We start from the raw sequence: 23,748 nt of genomic DNA on the forward strand, positions 1-23,748 counted from the left end.
GCTCTCCACTGAGAAGCACTGTCCAATGGCATTAAAAAAAACAATTTCAACTCTGGCCATCCTAAGCAGCACTGCCCCATTCTCACCTCCCAGAAAAAACTCCCCATTCCTGCACTGCCCATCCTATCACAGCTTCTCTTTCCATGAAAAAAAGCGGTTGACACCCTCTGCCAGGCATTGAGGTAAGCAGTTTATTTGATACACAGGTTGTAGCAGGTGTCTTCCCTGGCAGAGACGTTTTAAGACATAGGCAACGTGGGCTCTGGCCCAGGGCCCCAGCCTTTAAGGGGGACCCCTGATAGAGCCAGCTCTGTTCTGGAGAGAGTCTTACCCTGACTATCTTGAATCATTCTTAAACAGATTGTTTAAATAGCATTTTCCTTTAATTTATTTTTACTATGGTGATGTGTGAGAGTCTACTAAAGACATTTTGCAGACAAATGTGTTTAAGTTTCATGCAACACACATGAAAAAAGTTTATTTTAGAACAAAACCGCACTGCACACACAAGAAATGGGAGGGTGTCACAGAGATTATTTGCAGTAATATTAGTGCGCTGCCGCTGTGCTACAATATTGAATACACACGTCACTATCCCTGAATATGAAATGTCAACACATTTAGAATTTGGACCAGTGTGCCAGTGCACGGTCAGTGACCAGACCGAAGAGGGCATGAAAGAGCTGAAACTGGATCATAAATTCAAAGCTGTTCTGAATATGGCCCCCCCCCCAAATCCTTAAGATGTCCCTGTTCCCTGGACCTGGGAATGAGGCAGGTGTTTTCTTTGGGACAATGGTAGTGGTCAGGATTTCTGGGATCGGGTGAACGAAATAACCTGCAGAAAATCCTGGCACATTTTAAAAGCCCTTCTGGAAGGAGAATGACATTTATTTTCACAAAAGATTCTAATTTCAACTTTTTCTCAATCCATCTGCAGAAAAGTGCAAATAAGCATATACTGGGGAAAATGGGTTTCTCATACTTATGCTTTTTCTACCTAAGCGCGCTATGGTGAGCCCAGGCGGTCCATATGTTACTGTAAGTGACAAAAAGACCACTGTTAAACACTTTGTAAAACAATAAATACATAAATAACATACTCACGTTCTTGTTTTCACTTATTCTCGTTCACTTGCACTCTTGCACTCTTTTCCTCTTTCTCTCTCCCTCACACACACTCTCATCTTCTCTCATTCCCTTTCCCTCTATTTTGTTGCCCAATGTTACGCTTCTTCTTTCCCATTTCGCTTTCTATCTCTTCCTTTCTCTTTTCACTCCCTTCTATTCCACACTCACTTCCTATCTCCCTCTTCCTCCTACTCCCACCCTTTTTTTCATACCTCCTAACCTCTCTTTCTCTGCCCGCCTTCTTTTTCTCACCTTTCAGTATATACCTCTCCTCACTTCTAAAGCCTCGTTCATCCCCTTCCATGTTTTCTCGTCCTCCATTCTGCCTCTCCCTCTTCCACTCTCCTTCCTCCTCTGCTTCTCCCTCTTCCTCTCATTCTCCTTCCTACACTTTCTTTCACTCTATGCCCCGCTCTAATCCCAGATCCTTTTATGAGTTTCATCTCCTGCCTCCTCCAGCTTGTCTTTAACTGTCCCAATTCCCTCTGGATGCCTGCAGAGCCTGGGTGTAAATGCCAGGCCGGGTATGATGCCCCTGCCCTCCCGTTCTCCGGACAGATCTGGATGCTTAATTGTACCCTTGTTAATCTCTACGGGAAAGGGCGCGGTTTCTACAAGGAGCCCGAAATCTCTCTAAATGTTTTCATTTTACTGGTTACGCTGTTAGACAAGTATTGCAAGGATTCTGGAGAAGGGGACGCTATTTCCGTGGTGCCTTCACTGAGTCTTCATTATTTTTTATGCTGCCAGCAGCCAGTGAATAATTTCGCAGATATTTACAATACGTGCAATAAGCAAAACTGGTGTATTAAAAAATGATTACCCGAGCCAAGAACAGGCGCGCAACGCCCATTGGACTTGAAGGGCTTCTCTCCCCCCCCCCCCCCCCCCACCCCCTCCTGCGTCTCTGGGTGGCAGCCCAAGATGCCCAGCCCAAGATGAAACAGCTTCAACTTCGCAGACACACAGCCGCACCCGAGTACTCCACAGGTCTTTTAAAGACCTTTTGCATGTTAATCAGGCGTCTTCACCCCTTCTTAGGGCCCCTGCAGCTCCACTCTGCCTCTCCGCCTGGCAAACAATGAAAGGTGAAATACATTTTATGGTGGAGAGCGCACCCCCCCTGAGATGGCGTCGCGCCCCCCCAGGGGGGCGCGCCCCACAGTTTGAATAACTCTGATCTAATGGGATGATCCTGAATGGAAGGAGCCCCTTGCTGTCAGCCTTCGTGAGGGTACTGCCCCCTCCGCATGTTACCTCTGAACTGTAGGGCCCCCATGTACCTTGCGCTTTCATTGTCATTTTTTCAACTAATTCAGGGTTTTGTCCATCACTATCCTGAATAGTTGTACAACATTGAATGGTGCATTTGGTATGTTAGCTTGTACCTCGGGTTTAAAACCTGAAATTCTTAGCCATGCAAGGCGTCGTTCCATAATTACTTCCATCATTTGTCGTCCTAGAGTTTCTGCTGCATCCAGTGAAGAGTTTAAGCAGGTACTGGCGATGTTCCTGCCATCCTCCATCTGGTGTGCTGCCCTCTTTTGGCACAGTTCTAGGAAACGCTTCATTAGTTTTCCTATTTCTACCCGATGTTGGTAGGCGTGACGATTTAGCGATGCATTTGAGTTTGCAATCCACCACTGATTTGCAGCACTCCCTTCTATCTTTCACCCCTTATGGTGCATCCTTTAGCTGTCCTTATCTGAAGGTGGCCCTGTGGTGCTTGGGACGTTGGCTCTCTTCCTGGCAGTTGATGCTATTATCGGATCTCCTGCTGCCTTCATGTGAATTGTGTCTTTTAAAGAATGTCTACACTTCTTCTCTGCCCTTTGAGTGACTGCCGTTCATGTTGCTGGTTCCATGAAAACCTCTTTTCCATGACCCAGGGCACTGGGGAGCATTGGTAAAAACTGATTTCTTGATTGTGTAGGCAGAAGAGTTTATAATAGGAAACATGATTTTTGCCTCTCCTCTTCGAACTCTACCGCATACCTCTCCGCTGCCTTCTGTATCATTCCAATATCATTAGGTGTTGTTGGTCTTGAAGAGTAAGTGTTTATCCCTTCTTCTGGTGAGTCTGTTTCCAGGTCTTGCCATTGTGAGTCTCTGCAGCCTCATAACCCAGGTAAATTTACCCCTCCTCCTCCTCCTCCTCGAAGAAGAGCTCTTCATCTTGTTCCTCCTGAGGTTCTGGTGTTAAAGGCAGCTCTGTTTCCTCAAGGCCTTCATCCCCTTGCTTGTTCGAAGACTCACATGGTATTTGAAATTGCTGCAGACTTTTTACAAAGTCTTTCTTTTTTTGTAAAGTGCTGCCCATTTAGGCTTCGAGTCATCTTCTCTTTTTCTCGATCTTGGCCACTAGTTGGTAGTGGAGATGTTCGTGTGTACGATGTGACTATGAATTCTTCTAAGACAGTGTTCGTCAATCCATGTCTTTCGATTTTTGACCTCTCCTGTTTGGACATTGAAGTAAATTTTCCTCGCCCGTCCTTCGAAATATTGAATTTTTGGGGGGTCTTTACTGCTGCGGAGTCCTTTTCGAAGGATCCAAGGGTACTTTTCCCTTTTGACAAGCTTGCGATCACTGAGGGCTTGAATGCCAAAGCCGTCTTTGAGGTTTTAGAGTCTGATTTACTTGACTAGGTTGAAGTTTTTAAGGATGCAGAGTCTCTTACCTCTGATCTCGAAGTTCTCTTAACTTCTGGGTCGCATTCCACTATTTGGAGGTCGGCCTCCTCATACCCTTCTGGCCCTTTGGCGACATTCTCTTCTTCATCGCAGGAGAAGCCCATAAACCATAGAGATGGAGTGTGATTTGGCCCTGCATTGTATGGTGGGCTGTTCTCTGTCACTGTCTTACCCTCAAAGTCTTAGAGGTGAACACTGCACAGGCGTTGCAATCTTCACTTCGATGATCTATTGGCAGGCAGAGGTTGCAGACAGTGTGTTTATCCTTTTTCACAAAATTTTGGTGGCAGTGTTTGCAAAATTGGAATTGTGTTTTCTCCATTACCAAGTACAGAGAGACCCATGTCCTGCTCCTAGAACTTCGTTCAGTATCTTCAATTGATGACTTTCTTACTCCGGTGAACTCATGTTGATATTTTCTTGATTTTCGAAATCAGATTGTTGGCGATCTTCCTGTATGCTTCCAGACCCCATGGTGGAAAAAAAAGAATCTGACGATGGCGACCAAAGGTGGGAGATTCTGGAGGAAGCACAACGACGGCACAGGGGACACCACATGGAGGTATGTCGGCACCCACCAAAACCAAAACACAAAAAAAGTAGAAAGACAAAAGGTTTGTAAAAGATTTGGGTTCCAAACACTGGATGGTGCAATAATGCACTGCATGTGAATCCAGAAAAGATTCATGCTGCAAAACTATGTACCAAGCAGATGTGGAAATAATTTGTCTTGTTAATTTGGTATAAACACCTTAGTCTCCCTGCTTCAAATCCAGTTTTTAACTGAAAACTAATTGTATTGAGTCAGTCCTACGTAAAGGTAAGCAAAGCATGAACTTTTATACAAACTAGTCATGAGTTACCAGTTCAACATGGTTTCAGAGTACTTGTGAGACAACGCTGAGCAAGACATACATTTAGATGCTAACTGTTAGTGAGTTACCAAGGCCAACAAACACTTGGGAGAGAAAACTATGCAAATGCCTGAGAATAGTAAATGAAGGAAATTCTACAGGTTACCATTAAGCCACAACTCATGCAATGAAAACTTCACACAAGACTTTCCCTGATCCTGGTCATGAATCACCAACCGTGCCCACACTGTTTAAGATGCACATTTGAAGCACATCATCAGTAGAACGGTGCTGCGGAGGAGAGAGTTCGAGAGCTAAGACGGCCAGAATGTCCATTAAAATGTTCTTTCTTACCCTGCAAGTTTTGTTCTCTCCTTAACTGGTTGGAATTTGATTCCAAAACCTAAAAACACCCTGGAGAGCAGAAGACAGCATGTGCCCAACAAACCTACTGGGAAATAAATGGGCCAGAACTCCTAGCACAAAACTGTGTTCTCTTTGGGTGAAGTGTCCAGTGAGTAATGCTTCCATAAATCATGTACAAAAGGGGGTGGTGATGGACAGAGCATCTGAACCAATCAAACACTCAAACCCAGTCAAAAAATCTGGGTTTAATCCATCACCGTTCTTTAGCCCACTCTGCGACCCCAGTTCAGACATGACCATATGCAAATCAGTCTGACCCTGTGCCTCATGGGAACAGTCCAGCCCGAACTGCCAAGCCATGCCTTCCCTGGACCGGAAACAAGCTTCCTAGGACCGGTTTCTGGCATTCCAGCCGTCTTCAGCCAGGCTTGCTTGAATCCAGCGGCAAAGTGAAAAACTAAAAGTGCCCTTTACTGGTGTCATATTGAAGGTCTTGCCTCAGTCAGAGGCGGCTCAAACTAGGCTAGACTGAACTGGCAGAGGGAAGGCCCTGGTCTGCAGGCCTCTCGCACAGGCCGGCTCAATTAGTGACAGTTGCTCTGAACATAGCAGCTCATGGAAAAGGACAATTCGTTCGCAGCAGAATGAGTGTCCCGAAGCACATTGTGCGTGGGGGCCCGATTCATGGGGGTCTTTGAGCCTCCACGGCCCTCTCAATCGAACACATGGGTATTCACTGTACCCCACTACCCTCTGCTGGGGAATGGGAGGGGGAGAGGGTGTGTAGAAAATTGGCAGCGATCAGTGTTAGCATTTAGCTGAAGCCATCTTGTTTTCTTCAGCCATTTTGTCTGCCATGTCTCACCATGTGCTCTTTCCTTCTTCATTGTCGTTTACCCTTGTGCTCTGCTTAGAGGACTAGCTATACGTAGACTCTGCCACTCTGCACATGCGTAGAGGAATCTGTAACTGTTAATACACATGCTTTAGTCTGTAACTGTCAGGTTGATTTTACCGGAGTCAGCAACTGCTAGCTCCTCCCTTACTGTTGACTGTACATTTCTGTATGACCATGTGTGTATGTAACTCTCCTATGTGTGTTTGTACCGCCTTCTTTTGAGCTCCTGTGTGGGTATAAAAGACCCATGGTTCTTCTATTCCTTGTGCTACGTAATACACTACCGAAGGGTGCTGTGTGAATGTAGTTCCACCTCATGAGGTTTAATAAACATTTCTTTTATCCTTACAGTTTCCGTGACAACTTCTATTTACTTGTCTGAGGACTTGCGTGCAGGGAAGGGCGAACCCCTAGCACTGGTAGGCCTGGCTGAAGCCCACCTCTACAGCTGGTCTCTGTGAAGTTGAGTTCAAAAGCTCAAAGAAGCACATTCAAATGAGGTAGGTTCCACAGCCCAATATGCGGGGGCGGGGGAACTAAATGTAGCCGCTGTGCTTCCCACAGATCGCTGTAAGCTGCCATATTAATATTCTGAGCAGAGTTCTGAATGTCTAGTGTCCCTAGGAAGGTTGTGAAGGGATCTCTCGGTGCACAGATGGCGACGCCTGGAGTGAGGATAGGAAAGGAAACTGGCTGCATTGGGAAGGATGGTTGTCAGGCCTAGAGGCGATCAAGGGAGTGTGGAGTTATCTGCGTATGTCGGAATGTTGATAATGTTGCTAGGTTGGAATGTTATCCTTTGAAAAGCTTTGCATTGCTGAAAGCTGTGAAGCTGAGCCGGAGGTACCTGTACTTACTCTTCAGTAAGGATACCTGTCTTCACAATTCGCGTGAAAAGTGGATCTTTACAGGGAGCCCCTGGGAATCCTAAGAAAATGTCCTACTAGAGTGAGGGTGGTGAACAGGATTGGGGCAGCCTTAAAAGAACGGCTACCATAGGGTTCTGAAGGAAGCCTCCGCTGCCCCAAGGACAGATGTCTGGTTCAGTTAGTGTGGTGACGAGGGCTCTAGCCTTAGAGAAGGCGTGGTGTGAAATGGGCTCTGGGAACCCCAGGCAAGCGGCCTACCAGAGCTAGGAAAGGAATCCTAGACAGCTGGTGTTTTATCAACAAGGCTGAAAAGCCAAAGTTGTGCAAGTGAAAAGAACACCAGAGTCAAATAGTATTCTTCCAGGACAAACAGAACAAAAACAACTGAAGTGTAATGAAGCAGTGTCTGTGGAATGCCAGTCATCACCACACAAAAAGTGTTATGCAAGGCTTAGCTATTCAGTATTGCGACTGAGTAAGATTTTGGATCTGAGTGAGAATGAGGGTAGCCTACAGTTAGTTTAGAAGGATATGTCAATTAATTTTGATCATTTGTTATTTCGTCTATGGTTAATATTTTGGGTACACGTCCAGATGGTTCTCTACCGCCTACCAAAGATTACTTCAACTTCCGACATTCTTTGTGACCTACATTCGCTGACTGTGTCGAACCTTGTCAAGTTCAAAGCCGCGAATATGCTGCGCTGTGCGGTGCTATACGTCAAATCGGGATCTAATACTAAATATCTGATGGATTTGGTCCATCTATACCATCCTTCCCGTCCCTTGTGATTTGCTCTACAGATCCGACTGGCCCGCATGATAGGTCGGTCTTTCTCCTATCTAGGGCCAACACTATGGAATTCCGCGCCTGCTTCTTCGAGAGACACAACTCCCTCTCTGTTCCCTACCCCCGCTTTGCATCGAAAACCCTGGGTAGCTGTGCGCACTACAAATTTCAGAATAATAACGGCTCTTACAGATCTTCACACAAATTAATTAATTTAATATTTTGTATCATGATTTGATATTCAACTTAAACAGTGAAAGAAAGTACCAGTGAAGTGACATTTATGCCTCAGTGTCATTGTGTCTTTCCAGTGACATAATGTATGTGAATATTAGGATAAACCTTTTGAAACAAGGCTTTAACCCTCTCATATTGAAACTGTCCCAGGGCCTTCAAGTGGCAGCAATGCATCTACCAAGTGCGGACCCTGTAAATCCAGCAGCTTCACTTATATCGGTCTCTGATTAACACCGTTCAGACATGCGATACTAGGTGCTTGCAGATGTTTATGACTAGCAGGACACCTCTAAAACAATCTCTTCATCACAAAATAGAATATGCGGTCACAAGGAAGTTACCCATTTCATAACTGGTTAGACATTTTCTGTATTCTTCTCTCCTACTGCCCGACCCTTGCTCACACCCAAGTTTTATCCTCTGCTGAGAGTCTTGAGACACTGGCACTCCCTAGCAGACACTATATCCTACCTGACATGCAGATGCAGGTGAACCCTCCAATGCGGTCCACACAGCTGGCGTTATTCTGGCACGGCATGGACAGGCACTCGTTAATGTCGGTCTGACATCGGGGACCCGTGTACCCCTTTCCACATTGGCACTGGAAGGAGCCCTGTGTGTTTACACACTTTCCAAAGTGCTCACAGGGGTTGGCACCTAGAAACAAGGAGAAAAGACCACCTGATGAAGGAGGCAGCAACTTCTTTCATCACTACAACCGAAACAATAGCACCCTCCAAGGAATGACCATCTGCCCTCTTAAACTAATCTATGAGCACTCACCTAGACATGGCAGGGTCACTCTGGAGGGCCTTTCATTGATTAGCTAGCAGTCTCTGACCCACATACGAGACTCACAAGGGATTGGGACCTGGTACGTCAAGATCTTGTCTGGCATGAAGCAACAGACACTGCTCAAGCTTCTGTGGGTAAGTTGGCAAAGGAGTCCAATGAATGAATGAATGATTGTGTTGCAGATCTGGTGCCTACTCTTCCCGGTACAATCACTGATGTAGTGCTTTCCTTCAGGAATCGAGTTCATAACTCTTCAAATCATACATGCACGCACTATGAAGCTGTTCAAAGCAAAAACAAGATATGTCGCCTTCTTCCCAATCTGTGCCACTCCTGAGCCGTTCTCGGCTCAACACTAGGAAGGACACGATTCTGGAAACCCGAAAACAGCCGATGTTACTGGTGTACGTCTGCTCCCCTGGAGGATGTCTCTAGAGGAGAGCATCTCTCTTGCACTGGATTGGGCTTTAATCTCACAACATCGCCACCACACAGCAGATAAAATACAGTACTGTGGACACCACAGCTGCAGGAGCTTCCAACGCTCCCAAAAAACCTGTACTGTTCTAATGAGAGACTGACCTGCTTAAGGTATCCTAGTCCATAACTGAGCTACCAACCTTCCAGAATGAATACACCTCTACCTTCAACCTCAAGAGTATTCTTCTCACTTATAAACGCTGCTACATAAAGTTAGTAAGACTCTGGTGCTAAGGCATGCATGGATGGATGAGGATGGCCCTTCTGCTCTTTGGGGTCAGCAAGGCCAGGGCCGAAGACAACTCAAAGCCTGTAAAACAAGCAGATCAATTCCCATAACTGTCTACTTCAAGAGCCATGGCAAGCTGTCCCTACACTATGGGTTTCACTTGCCAACTAAATGTAATAAATACGTCAGATAGCAGTACGAAGATCAACACAAATTCATACTTCTCATTAAAATTACCTTTTTTACATGGCATAACCCGGAGCCAGCCCAGGGAGCGCTGCTCCCGGCTGACCACCTTAACTTACCTATGGAGCACTCGTCAACATCCTGGTCACAAGCACCGCCAGTGAGGCCAGGAGGGCAGGAGCAGATGACACGGCCATTCACTGGATTGATGTCACAGATTGCCTTTTTGTGGCATGGGTTACGGATGCATTGATCATCTAGGTGGCAAAGCAGACCTGGGAGATTAAAAAAATAAAAGCTCATAACTGAAGTAGTATAAGATCCATCATAGCTCTAGAGGCCGGCCACAATTCCAGCTGCTAGTAAAGTGATCTAAGAAAAGAGACATTTTTCTATGAATAAATTAGCTCCCCGAGGCTCCCAGAGTCTCCCCGAGGCTCTACTCACCAGTCTTTCCCATTGGACACTCGCAGTAGAAAGAAGCTACTCTGTCATGGCAGGTGGCCCCATTGAAACAAACGGCATTCGCACAGTCATCAATGTTCTCACTGCAGCTCTTGCCTGTCCAGCCATTCACACAGACGCAGGTGTGGCCACCGTGGGTATTGGAACAGGTCCCACCATTGTGGCACGGATTGGGCTGCAGCCGGCATTCGTCCACATCTTCTGTGCAGAACTGACCTAATAGTTATGAGAAGGAAGGAAAGAGAAGGTTAAAGTCAAATATAAAACTAACCATCATCCAGAAGTGAAAATATATTCACACCTAAAATCTGTGGGTTTCTCCATTAAGTGAAGAGGTGGCACATCGTTCCTGTAGAATTCAGGACTTGGAACACTTGTTACCCCTTGCACGGTAGTGAAGGTGAAATCTAGCGCACCAGAACATTTAGGCAGGGCTTCAAGGGGCTTCACAGTAAGAAAAGGGACCAGACCTCCCTAAAAGTCTCAATATTACTGAGGCATCCTTGTTCTTAAGCTCCTGAATAAGACATGGAAACATCCTCCCTTTCTATGAAACAGACTCCATCGTGCTGTGCCAGTCTGGCTCACAACACTCACTTGGGGGACCATCTATCTCATGTGGCAGCCCCCTGAACGAGAAGCTTCTTCTCAAAACAGCTTCACTGGATCTTTCTTGGACAGTGTATCCATTTCATATCACCCTACTCCTTCACAGCGCGATGGGAATGGGTGCAAAGCATGAAAAAACAAGCTCAAATACTTCCACCATGATGGCTGGGGGGCCCTACAGAAGCTCTCCCTGGTGAGGGGAACTGGGGCTGCGAGCTGCTGAGGAGCGGAGATTAATCGCGATCTTTGGCGTTTTTGACTGTTTTATTATCTGCTAGACAATTGGAGCGTTTTTAACATTTTATGTAACTGCCGCTTTTTAACGTTTTCTTACATTGGGGGCTATTATATTAATGGGAATTTGTAAAATCAGGCACTCTGACACTCCTTACACCCTCTGTACCGTCTCTTTTTAGCCCAGCCGCTTTTCAACTACATCACTCGGCGGTGGGCGCCATCTTGAGTGAGGAGGGCGAGGTCAGCGCTCAAGTCGGGCCAGCCTCCCGCCCTCCCACTGTATTTAGGTGCATCCTCCCCAGCGCTCCCCGCCCTACAGAAGCTCTCCCTGGTGAGGGGAACTGGGGCTGCGAGCTGCTGAGGAGCGGAGATTAATCGCGATCTTTGGCGTTTTTGACTGTTTTATTATCTGCTAGACAATTGGAGCGTTTTTAACATTTTATGTAACTGCCGCTTTTTAACGTTTTCTTACATTGGGGGCTATTATATTAATGGGAATTTGTAAAATCAGGCACTCTGACACTCCTTACACCCTCTGTACCGTCTCTTTTTAGCCCAGCCGCTTTTCAACTACATCACTCGGCGGTGGGCGCCATCTTGAGTGAGGAGGGCGAGGTCAGCGCTCAAGTCGGGCCGGCCTCCAGCCCTCCCCCCTCCCTATATCATGTGTCATCCTCCCAGACGGCGCAGCGGGCTGGCGCAGCGGGCGCGCCGGTCGCGCGCCGAAGCCGCGCCTAAGCCAAGCCCGTCTGCGCCCGTCCGCGACCGGACCGCGCCGGGCGCTGGGCACGCTGCTAGGTTGAAACCCATCATCAGGTACGACCCCAATCATTTACTGTCCCTGCGCCCCCCACTCGTTCCCCACCTTTCTGACTGCCCTCATATTGACCCCCTGTCTAGCCCCCTTGTATGCCTTCGTTGTAAATGGACTCCCCCCCTGCCTATAAACGACGCAGCCGACATGCTTGCCCCCTCGAAATGTTACTCCACCAACTTCAAGGGAGGTCTTGTGAATGCCAGGTCTCTAGCCTGCCATTGCCAGGACGTGCACGACTTAATATCAAACTATGAACTAGACGCCCTGTTCATAACTGAAAGTTGGCTCAACGATTCCTCGAACCCTGTTTTGGCTATCGCCCTCCCTCCTGGTTTCACCATCTTCAGGAGGGATAGACCTTCTGGTCGAGGCGGCGGGGTAGCACTTATCATTAAGGAAACATTTCCCTGTCACACATTCGACTTATGTCACCTTAAGGACACGGAAAGCATGGGTTTCTCTATTAAAATAAACGCCTCTCTCTCCCTATCAGGAGGGCTCCTATATCGCCCACCGGGCAATCCCACCTCCTTTCTGAACTCTCTGGATGAGACGCTTGGAGCACTCATGTTACAATACCCTAACTTTACGCTCATTGGCGACATGAACCTACATATGGAATCACTCGTCGACCCCCACACCATTTCCTTCCTACAGTCCCTGAACATCTTTGGACTCTCCCAACGCATCAATACAGCCACTCACAGTGCCGGCCACACTATTGATGGCATATGCACCAATCTTTCAAACCTTTCCACTTTCCCCCCGTTACCCCAAATTTGGACCGACCATTACTTCATCCCTTTTAACATTATGACACCTCTTACCACCCGCTCCAGCCCTAGGCATGCCCAAGCCTCCTTCTCAGTTAACTGGAAGAAAGTGGCCGAACGAATTAAACTAGAGTCAAAACCGATGCCCCCACCCCCCATTGGAACTGGTGATGTTGAAATCGACTCCCGCAACTTTCATACCTGGATGAGCCAAATTGTCGCGGCTAATTCTGAGCCCAATAACCATCGAGAAAAGGCCCCTAAGAAGAAAAAGCCAAATGCCCCCTGGTACACTCAGACCCTAGCAGACAGTCATCTTCTTTGTCGGAGACTAGAGAGACTCTGGAGACAAGCATATGATACGGTCTCCAGAACAAGTTATGTTCAACAGAGGAAACTATATCTCTCTGACATAAAAATAGCCAAAAAGGAATACTACACCAAGCTTATAATGGAAGCACACCAAAACCAAAAAACTATTTTTACCATAGTTAAGTCCTTCACTCACCCGAAAGTCCTCACCACTGACATACCCCCCTCAGAGAGTCTCTGCAATCAAATTGCAGATTATTTTGTCGACAAAATAGTTAATATTCAGAAAGATTTTCCCCTTCCGCCGACAACCCCCTTAGAGGCAACAGTCAACTACCCCCTTTTTTCCGCTTTTAAATCTGTCTCCCTGCAACAGACTAGCAAGGCAATTCGAGCCTGCAAATCAGGAGCGCCTACCGATTCCTGTCCCCCCATCATCCTTCATAACTTGATCGACACAGTCAATCCCTACATTAATGTTATCATCAATGAATCCCTTGAATCCGGACTTGTACCTACCGAATGGAAGAAGGCTACAGTAAAACCCCTACTGAAAAAACAGAATAAATCGCCAACAGATTTGACGAATATGCGTCCCATCTCCCTTCTTCCTATTCTAGGCAAAGTCACGGAGCATTTAGTGCATGAGGAGCTAAAAACCTTTGTAGAGGCCCACAACATCTTACACCCTCAGCAATCAGGCTTCCGCTCCGGTCACTCCACTGAAACAGCACTGATCGAATTAGCTGATTCCATCAAGTTCCTGCAGGATGAGGGAAAGCAGGCTGTCCTCATCCTGTTGGATCTCTCAGCAGCATTCGACACCATCTCGCATGTCATCCTAATAAATCGAATGCGAGAGATTGGCGTGACTGACACAGCCCTAGCCTGGATTTCATCGTTTCTATCAAACAGGTCTCAGACTGTGTCCCTTGGACCCCACCTATCCTGCGAAAAACTCATTACATCGGGAGTGCCCCAGGGGTCCATATTGAGTCCTTTGTTTTTTAACATTTACATGGCACCTCTTTTAGCTGTGATAGAATCACATGGGATTCTTGTCACGTCCTACGCTGACGACACTCAATTGGTCGTCACAATTGACAAGCAGCGGACCGACACTGATCTTCGGTTCAAAAACTGCCTTTCTGATGTCTTTAAGTGGCTAAACACTAACCATCTGAAATGCAACAGTGCTAAGACGGAAATCATCCCACTGGGTAAAAACCTTTCTTTCTGCCCGAAAGATTGGTGGCCCCCTGGATCAGAGGCCCCCCCAAGTGCAGTTCCATCAGCCAGAAACCTAGGCGTTCAATTTGACTCATCTCTTTCCTTTGATGACCACGTCAAGACCACTGCCGGTCGCTGCTTTGGATTAATAAAATCTCTGAAAACTTTTTTTGACTTCCTCCCAACTGCAGCCAGAAAGTCAGTCGCGGTAGCCCTCATACTCTCCCGACTTGACTACTGCAATGGCCTTATGGCCGGAGTGAAAAAATCTACTCTCAGAAAGCTGCAGAGCATCCAACACGCTGCAGCTCGACTGGTCTTACAACTCCCCAGAAGGTCATCAGCGTCTGCAGCACTAAATTTGCTGCATTGGATGCCATTACATAAAAGAATTCTCTTTAAACTACTACTCACAGTTTTCAAAACAATGCAAAATACAGGACCCCGCTATTTTGCAAAGCGTTTTATGCGCTACAACCCCCCGCGCTGTTTGAGATCTTCTGGGACAAATCTGGTCCTAATCCCCAGATTTAAATATAAGACCAAGGGTGGGAAATCCTTCAATGTTCTAGCCGCCAAAGCCTGGAACAATTTGCCTGTCAGCCTCAGATCCATAGATAATGAAAACAACTTTAGAAAACTTCTCAAGACATGGGTCTACCAACAACTAGACTCCTCTGTCCTGTCAGCCATCTAGTCTTCTCCATTCCAAATCCATCCTTCTGTTATTCTCCGCAGCTTGCCCAGCGCCATGATGCTCCCTTGGGAGCGAACGTTAGCGCTCTACAAATGCACATAAATATCAAATATCAAGGCTTTCAGAACCAGGACAAGTCCTAAGCAGGTCCCAGAGAGCATGTGCTGGTGCTGTGGGTAAAGAGGAGGGGTAGGGGCTACCCAACAAGGACTCCTCTCCCTCTGAATTCTTCTTACCAGTAAACTCCGGAGCACACCGGCAGCTGTAGGTGTTCACCCCGTCCACACAAGTCCCTCCGTTCCTACACTTATGGCCTGGACAGTCATCAACGTTGATTTCCCAATTCTTGCCACCGAACCCTGAGCAGCACAAAAGAGGAAAAGCATGTTAGAAAGAGGTAGTAAAGTCCAAACTACAAGCATGATGAGCAGAAGGCATTGTAATTAAAGTCCAACCTACTAATATGATGAGCAGAAGGCATTGGTATTAAATTCTAAACTACAAGCATGATGACCAGACGGCACTGGTAGTAAAGTCCAAACTACAAGCATGAGGAGCAGAAGGCACTGGTAGTAAACTCCAAACTCCAAGCCTGATGAGCAGACGGCATTGGTAGTAAAGTCCAAACTACAAGCATGATGAGCAGAAGGCACTGGTAGTAAAGTCCAAACTACATGCATGATGAGCAGAAGGCATTGGTAGTAAAGCCCAAACTACAAACATGATGAGCAGAAGGTATCGGTAGTAAAGTCCAAACTACAAACATGATGAGCAGAAGGCATCGGTAGTAAAGTGCAAACTACAAGCATGACTTTACACCTGTTGGAGATGCACTCTGACATCCACTGCAGCAACCTTCAGAGGCATGACAGTCATTTTGGCATAGAGGCCACACCTCCCACTTAAAAATGTGTGCCATACAATGGGCGACTCGCATGAGTCTGCGTTGATTTGTGGGTCTTGTACTGTGTGCCTCAGTTATGTCCCGCTGTCTGAGACGTCAGGCGTGAATTGACAGGCTTGCTGTAAACTGGATCCACCCGCCGATCTGGCTTTTACCTCATGAAGGTTGCTGCAGTCGGTGTCAGAGTGCATCTCCAACAGGTGGGAACCTTGGAGCTTTGATTTATACGCGGCCTCCCAGCCGCGGGAGATGCACCACCTGGAAATTTGGGGCCACGAAACTCAGAATCACGGAGTCTCAATGTGGAGGCATCCATGGAGGATTGACAAGCCGGATGTGCGAGTGGAGGTCCATTGGTGGGCTTGAAACATCTCAGACAGCTGCAAATAACTGAGGCACACACTACAAGACCCACAAACCAATGCGGACCCATTCAAGTCGCCCATTTGAGGGCTTATACTTTTAAGAGGGAGGTGTGGCCTCTATGCCAAAATGACTGTCACGCCTCTAAAGAGTGCAATGAGCACGAAACGTGTCAGGCGTGAATCGACTGGCATGCTGCAAACTGGATCCACCCGCCGATCCGGCTTTTACCTCATGAAGGTTGCTGCTGTGGGTGTCAGAGTGCATCTCCAACAGGTGGGAACCTTGGAGCTTTGATTTATATGCGGCCTCCCAGCCGCGGGAGATGCACCACCAGGAAATTTGGGGTCACGGAACTCCGAATCACGGAGTCTCAATGTAGAGGCATCCATGGAGGATTGACAAGCCGGATGTGCGAGTGGAGGCCCATTGGTGGGCTTGAAACATCTCAGACAGCTGTAAATAACTGAGGCACACACTACAAGACCCACAAACCAACGCGGACCCATTCAAGTCGCCCATTTGAGGGCTTATATTTTTAAGAGGGAGGTGTGGCCTCTATGCCAAAATGACTGTCACGCCTCTGAAGAGTGCAATGAGCATGAAACGCGTCAGGCGTGAATCGACAGGCATGCTGTAAACAGGATTCACCCACCGATCCGGCTTTTACCTCATGAAGGTTGCTGCAGTGGATGTCAGAGTGCATCTCCAACAGGTGGGAACCTTGGAGCTTTGATTTATATGCGGCCTCCCATCCGAGGGAGATGCACCACCTGGAAATTTGGGGCCACAGAGCTCCGAATCATGGAGTCTCACTGTGGAGGCATCCATGGAGGATTGACAAGCCAGGTGTGCGAGTGGAGTCCCATTTGTGGGCTTTAAATGTCTCAGACAGCGGCACATAACTGAGGCACACACTACAAGACCCACAAACCAATGCAAACCCATTTGAGTCGCCAATTGGAGGGCTCATATTTTTATGTGGAAGGTGTGGCCTCTATGCCAAAATGACTGTCGCGCCTCTGAAGTGTGCAATGAGCATGAAACGCGTCAGGTGTGAATCGACAGGCATGCTGCAAACTGGATCCACCCGCAGATCCGGCTTTTACCTCATGAAGGTTGCTGCAGTGGATGTCAGAGTGCATCTCCAACAGGTGGGAACCGTGGAGCTTTGAGATATTATATATATATATATATTCACTGATAAACCATAGGTTTCAGGGGTGTTATAGTTAGCTGGACATTTCACTCATACAAAACCATTGAAATTCCTCCGTTATAGTTAGTTGCACTCACTGTAACTCTTGAGCCCGCAATCCCCTGCTGATGATGTCACATATTACTTCATTCATGACATGGTCAGTGACATCAATGATGAAATCTATAATTACATCACTGAGGACATCACTGATGACATCATCCAGTGATTGTGATTTGGTTCATTATTTAAATATGCATTATATATATAAGGCTCCCTGTATTCGGTTTTTACTGATTTTTACAGATAAATACAGACAGAAAACCATTTATGTTACTGTCTGTATTTATTTTTAAATGTGGATAAAAACAGAAATTGGTTGTTTTTTAATGATTATAAATGCTGTCAACCATGACTGCAAGGCCAATGGCTGTGTGGTTTAAGCAGAGAATAGGGTTACAAAAAAGGAATTTAAGTAAAAAGTCTTAAGCAGCAGTGTATGTTAAAAAATGGCATGCTTTCTTATAAGTGCATATTTTAGAATCTGAGTGTGTTTAAATCATTGAAACGTGGCAGGTGTTCAGGCACAAGTGTACATTAACTGGTTAAATAAATGTAGAAATGTACGCATTTCAGCTTCATTTTTTCACAAAACCTAAAATAAATATGGATAAATACAGATAAAATGAGCAAAAAATAAATATGAATAAATACAGACGGAAATGTAAAAAAAAAATACCATAAAACCGGGAGACCTATATATATAGCAATCTAAACTGTGTGAATATCTGTACCACTTTGTCAGTTGTTGTGTAAACTGCTGCACCAGTTGGTTACTAGCTATGTGAATGTCTATATTATTTATTGATTAGTTAACTGAGTATTTGTATTGGAGAGTGAATGTGTGTGTGGTTGGGTGGGAGGTGTGTGACTGTTAAAAGATGTGTAAATAGTTGATTTAGTATGTATATATAGGTTAAGCCTGCACGTGGAAACAGTTGTTTGGGTGAGTGAATGTCTTTTTGGGTGTAGTGATGAGTAAATATATTTCTCAATGATACATTTCCAACAAAGTAGAAAAATAAAAGGCAGTGTATGTGACAATTGTATATAAATAAGTACACATAAGACTCAGTGATTGTATGAGTGACTGTATGGATAACTGTATGCTTGTAATAGTGATTTTATAACACACTAAGTATGAGTTACTATCTATATGAATAAATAAAGTGGTGTCTATATAAGTGTGTAGCTGAGTAAATGTAAGTATGATTCATTGTTTGTATAAGTAAGTAGGATGACTGCATAAGTGAATAAGATGTGTGCTGGTGTGTCATGTTGATGTAGGTGTATAAATATATTTAATAATATTCTATTGATCTTTATTAGCATGTATGAGTGAATATATAGGTAAGTGTTTAGATGTGTGTGTAGATGTAGGAATCACTGAGTGGGTTTTTAGAAACATGTATTGGTGTGTAAATGCATGCAGATATGGTACTTCCTATTTTATAATGAGTGTACAAAGATTATGCTAATGTATGTTGAGGTGTATCTAATTGCCAGATGGATGATGTCATCAGTGCTGTCATCAATGATGTCATTTGAGATGCCATCATTGATGTCACTGACCATGTCATGAATGATGTAATATGTGACATCATCAGCAGTAGATTGCGGGCACGCCAGTTATAGTTAGTACAACTAACTATAACGGAGGAATTTCAATGGTTTTGTACGAGTGAAATGTCCAGCTAACTATAACACCCCTAAAACCTATGTTTTTTTCCAGTGAATTTCTGAGGTTATTTTAATGCTAATTCCTAACTATAACATACCTGAAACCTATGAATTTTTCAGTGAATTTCAAAGGTTTTTTAAATGATAATTCCTAATTATAATGTTCATTAACCATATCTGTTCTTCAATCTTTTTTAATTATCATCCCATTCTCAACCTAGTAAAAACTGCAAATATTAACACTCTTCAATTGATTCCTTCCTCCAACAAAATCACCACAAACCAGAACCACAACTAACGTTAATAATATATAAACTAGAAGTTCCTGTAGGAAAAAAACAAAAAAACACCACTTCCCCATATTTTCAACAACAAGCCAAATCTGCAATGCTACCTAAAAAAAACAGCCGATAGTTCCACTTACCACTAACAAATTAACATCAACATTTAACTACTGTAAGGACGTCGACTATGTACTGCGTGATTTACATCCAACTCACACCCACATTTAAAGACGGCTATGTGACAGAGGTACTACTTATACACTTCCAACACCCAACAAAATCACAACACCCAGCGCCACCACCACTACAACCACCCTTACTGACCCCTCCTCATCTACTACCGTAGAGGCAGTACAAAACAGGACAACAGAGCTTCCCAAAATAATATATCCCCTCAACAGGACACTAGCTGAATGGTAAGAGATGTGGCAACCAACTAAGTATAAGGGAGGGAACTCGCACATCAACAATAATATACACAATGCCAAGACTATCAGTGATATGCTATACACAACTCACTATACAAACCAAAAACTTTTCAGTGTTTAGATATAGTATTGATACATGAAGTGCACTGCACAGTGGATGCAACCATATTATCTCAAACACTGGGGAATTTCTTCGTCATGAAGCTGCGTTGTCCCCCCCTCTTGAAGCAGAAGCGGAGTGGGCTGGTCCAACGTACGCGACTCCAGCTTAAGAGTATAAATAATTAGGCTACACCTTGGGCGTGATTCACTTGTGCGAAGACAAAAGACTCTGCCACAGTGAAGGTCCTCACCCTGCCATGTGGTTGCTGCCATGACCACGTACCTCCTCGATACAGGCCTATTGAGAACTCAGTGCCACAGCACTGCAGACTTATGTCTGTAGCGACTAATACCTTCGATCTACACTGCAGACAGCAGGGTTCACAACTTGAATTCAGCTTTGGATCTACACTACGGACAGCATTGAATTTAGCCATGCTTTTTTTAAGGCAGAGACAATTGTACTATATGTCTTCAGATTTTGTTAAAGGATGTGACAAAAAGCATTCCTCAATGTCTGTCCTGACTACTACCTTCGATCTACACTGAGGACAGCAGGGTTCACAACTTGAATTCATCTTTGGATCTACACTACGGACAGCATTGAATTTAGCCTTGCTTTATTTAAGGCAGAGATAAGTGTGCTGTAGGTCTTCAGATTTTGTTAAAATAAGTGACAAAAAGCATTCCTCGATGTCTGTGTTGACTACTGCCTTCGATCTACACTGCGGACAGCAGGGTTCCCAACTTGAATTCAGCTTTTCATCTACACTACGGACAATAGGGAATTCAGCCTTGATGTATTTAATGCAGAGACAACTGTACTGTATGTTTTCAGATTTTGTTAAAATAAGTGACAAAAAGCATTCCTCGATGTTTGTGTCGACTACTGCCTTCGATCTACACTGCGGACATCAGGGTTCACAACTCGAATTCAGCTTTGCATCTACACTACGGACAGTAGGGAATTCATCCTTGATTTATTTAATGCAGAGACAATTGTACTGTATGTCTTCCGTTTTTCTTAAAATAAGTGACAAAAAACATACGTCGATATCTGTGCTGACTACTGCCTTTGATGTACACTGCAGACAGCAGGGTTCACACCTTGAATTCTGCTTTGGATCGACACTACGGTCAACTTTGAATCAAGCCTTGCTTTATTTAATGCAGAGACAATTGTCCTATATGTCTTCGGATTTTGTTAAAGGATGTGACAAATAGTATTCTGCTATGTCTGTGCTGACTACTGCCTTCGATCTACACTGCGGACAGCAGGGTTCACAACTTGAATTCAGCTTTGAATCTACTCTATGGACAGCATTGAATTCATCCTTGCTTAATTTAAGGCAGAGACAACTGTACTGAATGTCTACAGATTTTGTTAAAATAAGTGATAAAAGGCATTCCTTGATGTCTGTGTCGACTACTGCCTTCGATCTACACTGCGGACAGCAGGGTTTACAACTTGAATTCAGCTTTGCATCTACACTATGGACAGTAGGGATTTCAGCCTTGATTTATTTAATGCAGAGACAATTGTACTATATGTCTTTAGGATTTCTTAAAGGATGTGACAAAAAAGCAATACTGCCTTCGATCTACACTGCGGACAGCAGGGTTCACAACTTGAATTCAGCTTTGGCTCTACACTACAGACAGCATGAAATTCAGCCTTGCTTTATTTAAGGCAGAGACAATTGTACTCTTTGTCCTAATATTTTGTTAAAGGATGTGACAAAAAACATTCCTCAATGTTTGTACTGACTACTGCCTTCGATCTACATTGTGAGGGCTCATGATTCATGTGGAATGGCGATTGCACATGACGTATTACAGTAAGCAAGAGACATTGTACCAGTGCGACCCGCCTGAACCACGAGTCAACGCAGGGTACGCACACGCTGAGTTCTTCAGGTACCACTAACTTACTGCACCACAAGTCATCTTCACGTGGCCTTATTAAGGTAGAATTCAGAAGGCAAAAACATTGATACCGGAGCGGTCCTCCCGGACCACGCATCATCGCAGGTTATGTACACGCTCAGTGCCAAAGGTACTACTAACTCAGTGCACCAAAAGTCATTGCCACGTGGCTGCATTCAGGCAGAGTTCAACAGACAAAAGACATTGGTCTGAATGTGGCCCTCCTGGACCACACATTATCGCAGGGTATGTACAAGCTCAGCGCCAAAGAAATTACTAAGTCAGTGCACCATAAATCATCGCAAAGATGAGTGAACAGTTTTATGTCAGCAATGAGGCATACTATCACTTTTAAATTAAATTGATGCAGAATTCAATAGACAAAAGACATTAGTCCAAATACTGTGCCCCCCCGACCACGCATCATCGCAGGGTATGTACACGCTAAGCGCCAAAGGTACTACTAACTCAGTGCACCATAAATCATCGCCACGTAGCCTTATTAAGGCAGAGTTCAGTAGGCAAACAAAATTGCTTCCAGTGCGGCTTGGCCGGAGCTCGCATCATCGCAGGCTCCACAGAAAATTGATGCTTCAGGTGCCACTAACTCAGTGCACCACTTATCATACACCCTATACGCCGGTACCACTGCAAAACTTCAGAAAAGACTCCAACGCATCCAGAACGCATCAGCCAGACTCATACTAGACATCCCGCGCAAAGACCACATTTCTGGTCACCTGAAAGACCCCCACTGGCTCCCCGTCAATAAGAGGATAACATTCCGCCTCCTAACCCACGCACACAAAGCACTTTACGAACTTGGACCCGAATGCCTCAACACACGACTCTCCTTCTACACCCCCCCGCCAGCTACGCTCTTCCAATCAAGCCCTTGCTGCTGTACCTCGCATCAACAAAACCACCATGGGAGAAAGATCCTTCTCCTACCTGGCTGCTAAAACCTGGAACTCACTTCCCATTCACCTTCGCCTCACTCAGAACCACCTAGCATTCAGAAAGCAACTTAAAACCTGGATATTCGACAAGTAATTCCCCACCCTTCCTCAAGCGCCTTGAGACCCTCTGGGTATGTAGCACGCTATATAAATTCTTTGAATTGAATTGAATTGAATCATCGCTGGTTGCAGACACGCTAACTTACCAATACTGTGCAGCTCTACTCAAAGCCACCTGGCCGTGAACTCTTGCTAACCGCTGCCTCCTGCCTACTCTGTGATCATCAGAGCTCACAATTAAATAGACTCTTGATTCATTATTTGCAGAGTGCAGTACCAAACTAAGTATAACATCCCTCAAACTGACACAATATCCCTTTAGTAGCCTTCCTTAAAGAACTTCTTTTATATCAGTTCTAGGTTTAGTTGAATAACAAAATTCACCCTGCAAGTGCAAAGGAACACTGAATGGCAGTCTACACTGCGGACAGCACAGGTCACAATTTGAAATATAATGTCCCTGAAACCTACATATTTCGACAACGTATTCCATATATGTTTCATCTTTTATTTGAATCAAGATTACAGATGATGCAGTCAAGTAGGCAACAGACAATGCTTCCAGTGCAGCCCGTTTTGACCAAGCATCATCGCAGGGTGAGCACACGTTGAGCACCAGACGTACCACTAACTTAGTACACCATAAATAATCGCCACGTAGCCTTATTAAGGCAAAATTCATTAGCCAAAGACATTCTTACCAGTGCGGTCTGCCTGGACCAAGCATCATCACAGGCTCCACAAAAACCACCCCTACCTCAGTGCACCACAACTCATGACCCCTTTACGATAGAATTTTCTGTGTATTATTTCACATGTAGTGCTCCTACTTTTGTGCAGCAGAAGTCATAAACCGTTTATGATGAAATATCTGTGCATGATATGATGATTACTATTGTACTTGTTACCAACAGCAACGTAATAAAATGGAGTTGAGTGCATGTGCCCGTACCCACTTCAACTATCTATCAGTGTCAGTGTATTCATTATGCTTGTAAAATGCTGCCCCTGAGCCCTACCACATTATATTGTGTTGTAAACAGCGTATGCAACCATCTTACCTCTGGCAGTAACAAAAGCTCCGGTTATATAACTTTCTCTCGCTCATTCTACAAATA

At 45.1% G+C, this 23,748-nt stretch overlaps 1 protein-coding gene across 1 annotated transcript in view; it reads right to left on the reverse strand.

Annotated features, from left to right (window-relative positions):
• Nucleotides 1–23,748, reverse strand: part of LOC144758218 (uncharacterized) — a 174,300-nt gene that overhangs the window by 26,333 nt on the left and 124,219 nt on the right. Inside the window, exons 2-5 of the mRNA XM_078646417.1 lie at nt 14,903–15,025; nt 9,974–10,207; nt 9,646–9,801; nt 8,308–8,493 (exon numbers count right to left, since the gene is read on the reverse strand). Of these exons, the coding sequence (XP_078502543.1) occupies nt 8,308–8,493; nt 9,646–9,801; nt 9,974–10,207; nt 14,903–15,025 (699 nt within the window). The remainder of the gene's footprint in view (nt 1–8,307; nt 8,494–9,645; nt 9,802–9,973; nt 10,208–14,902; nt 15,026–23,748) is intronic.

Source organism: Lissotriton helveticus, chromosome 1_1, assembly GCF_964261635.1.
Source record: "Lissotriton helveticus chromosome 1_1, aLisHel1.1, whole genome shotgun sequence".
NCBI lineage: Eukaryota > Metazoa > Chordata > Amphibia > Caudata > Salamandridae > Lissotriton > Lissotriton helveticus.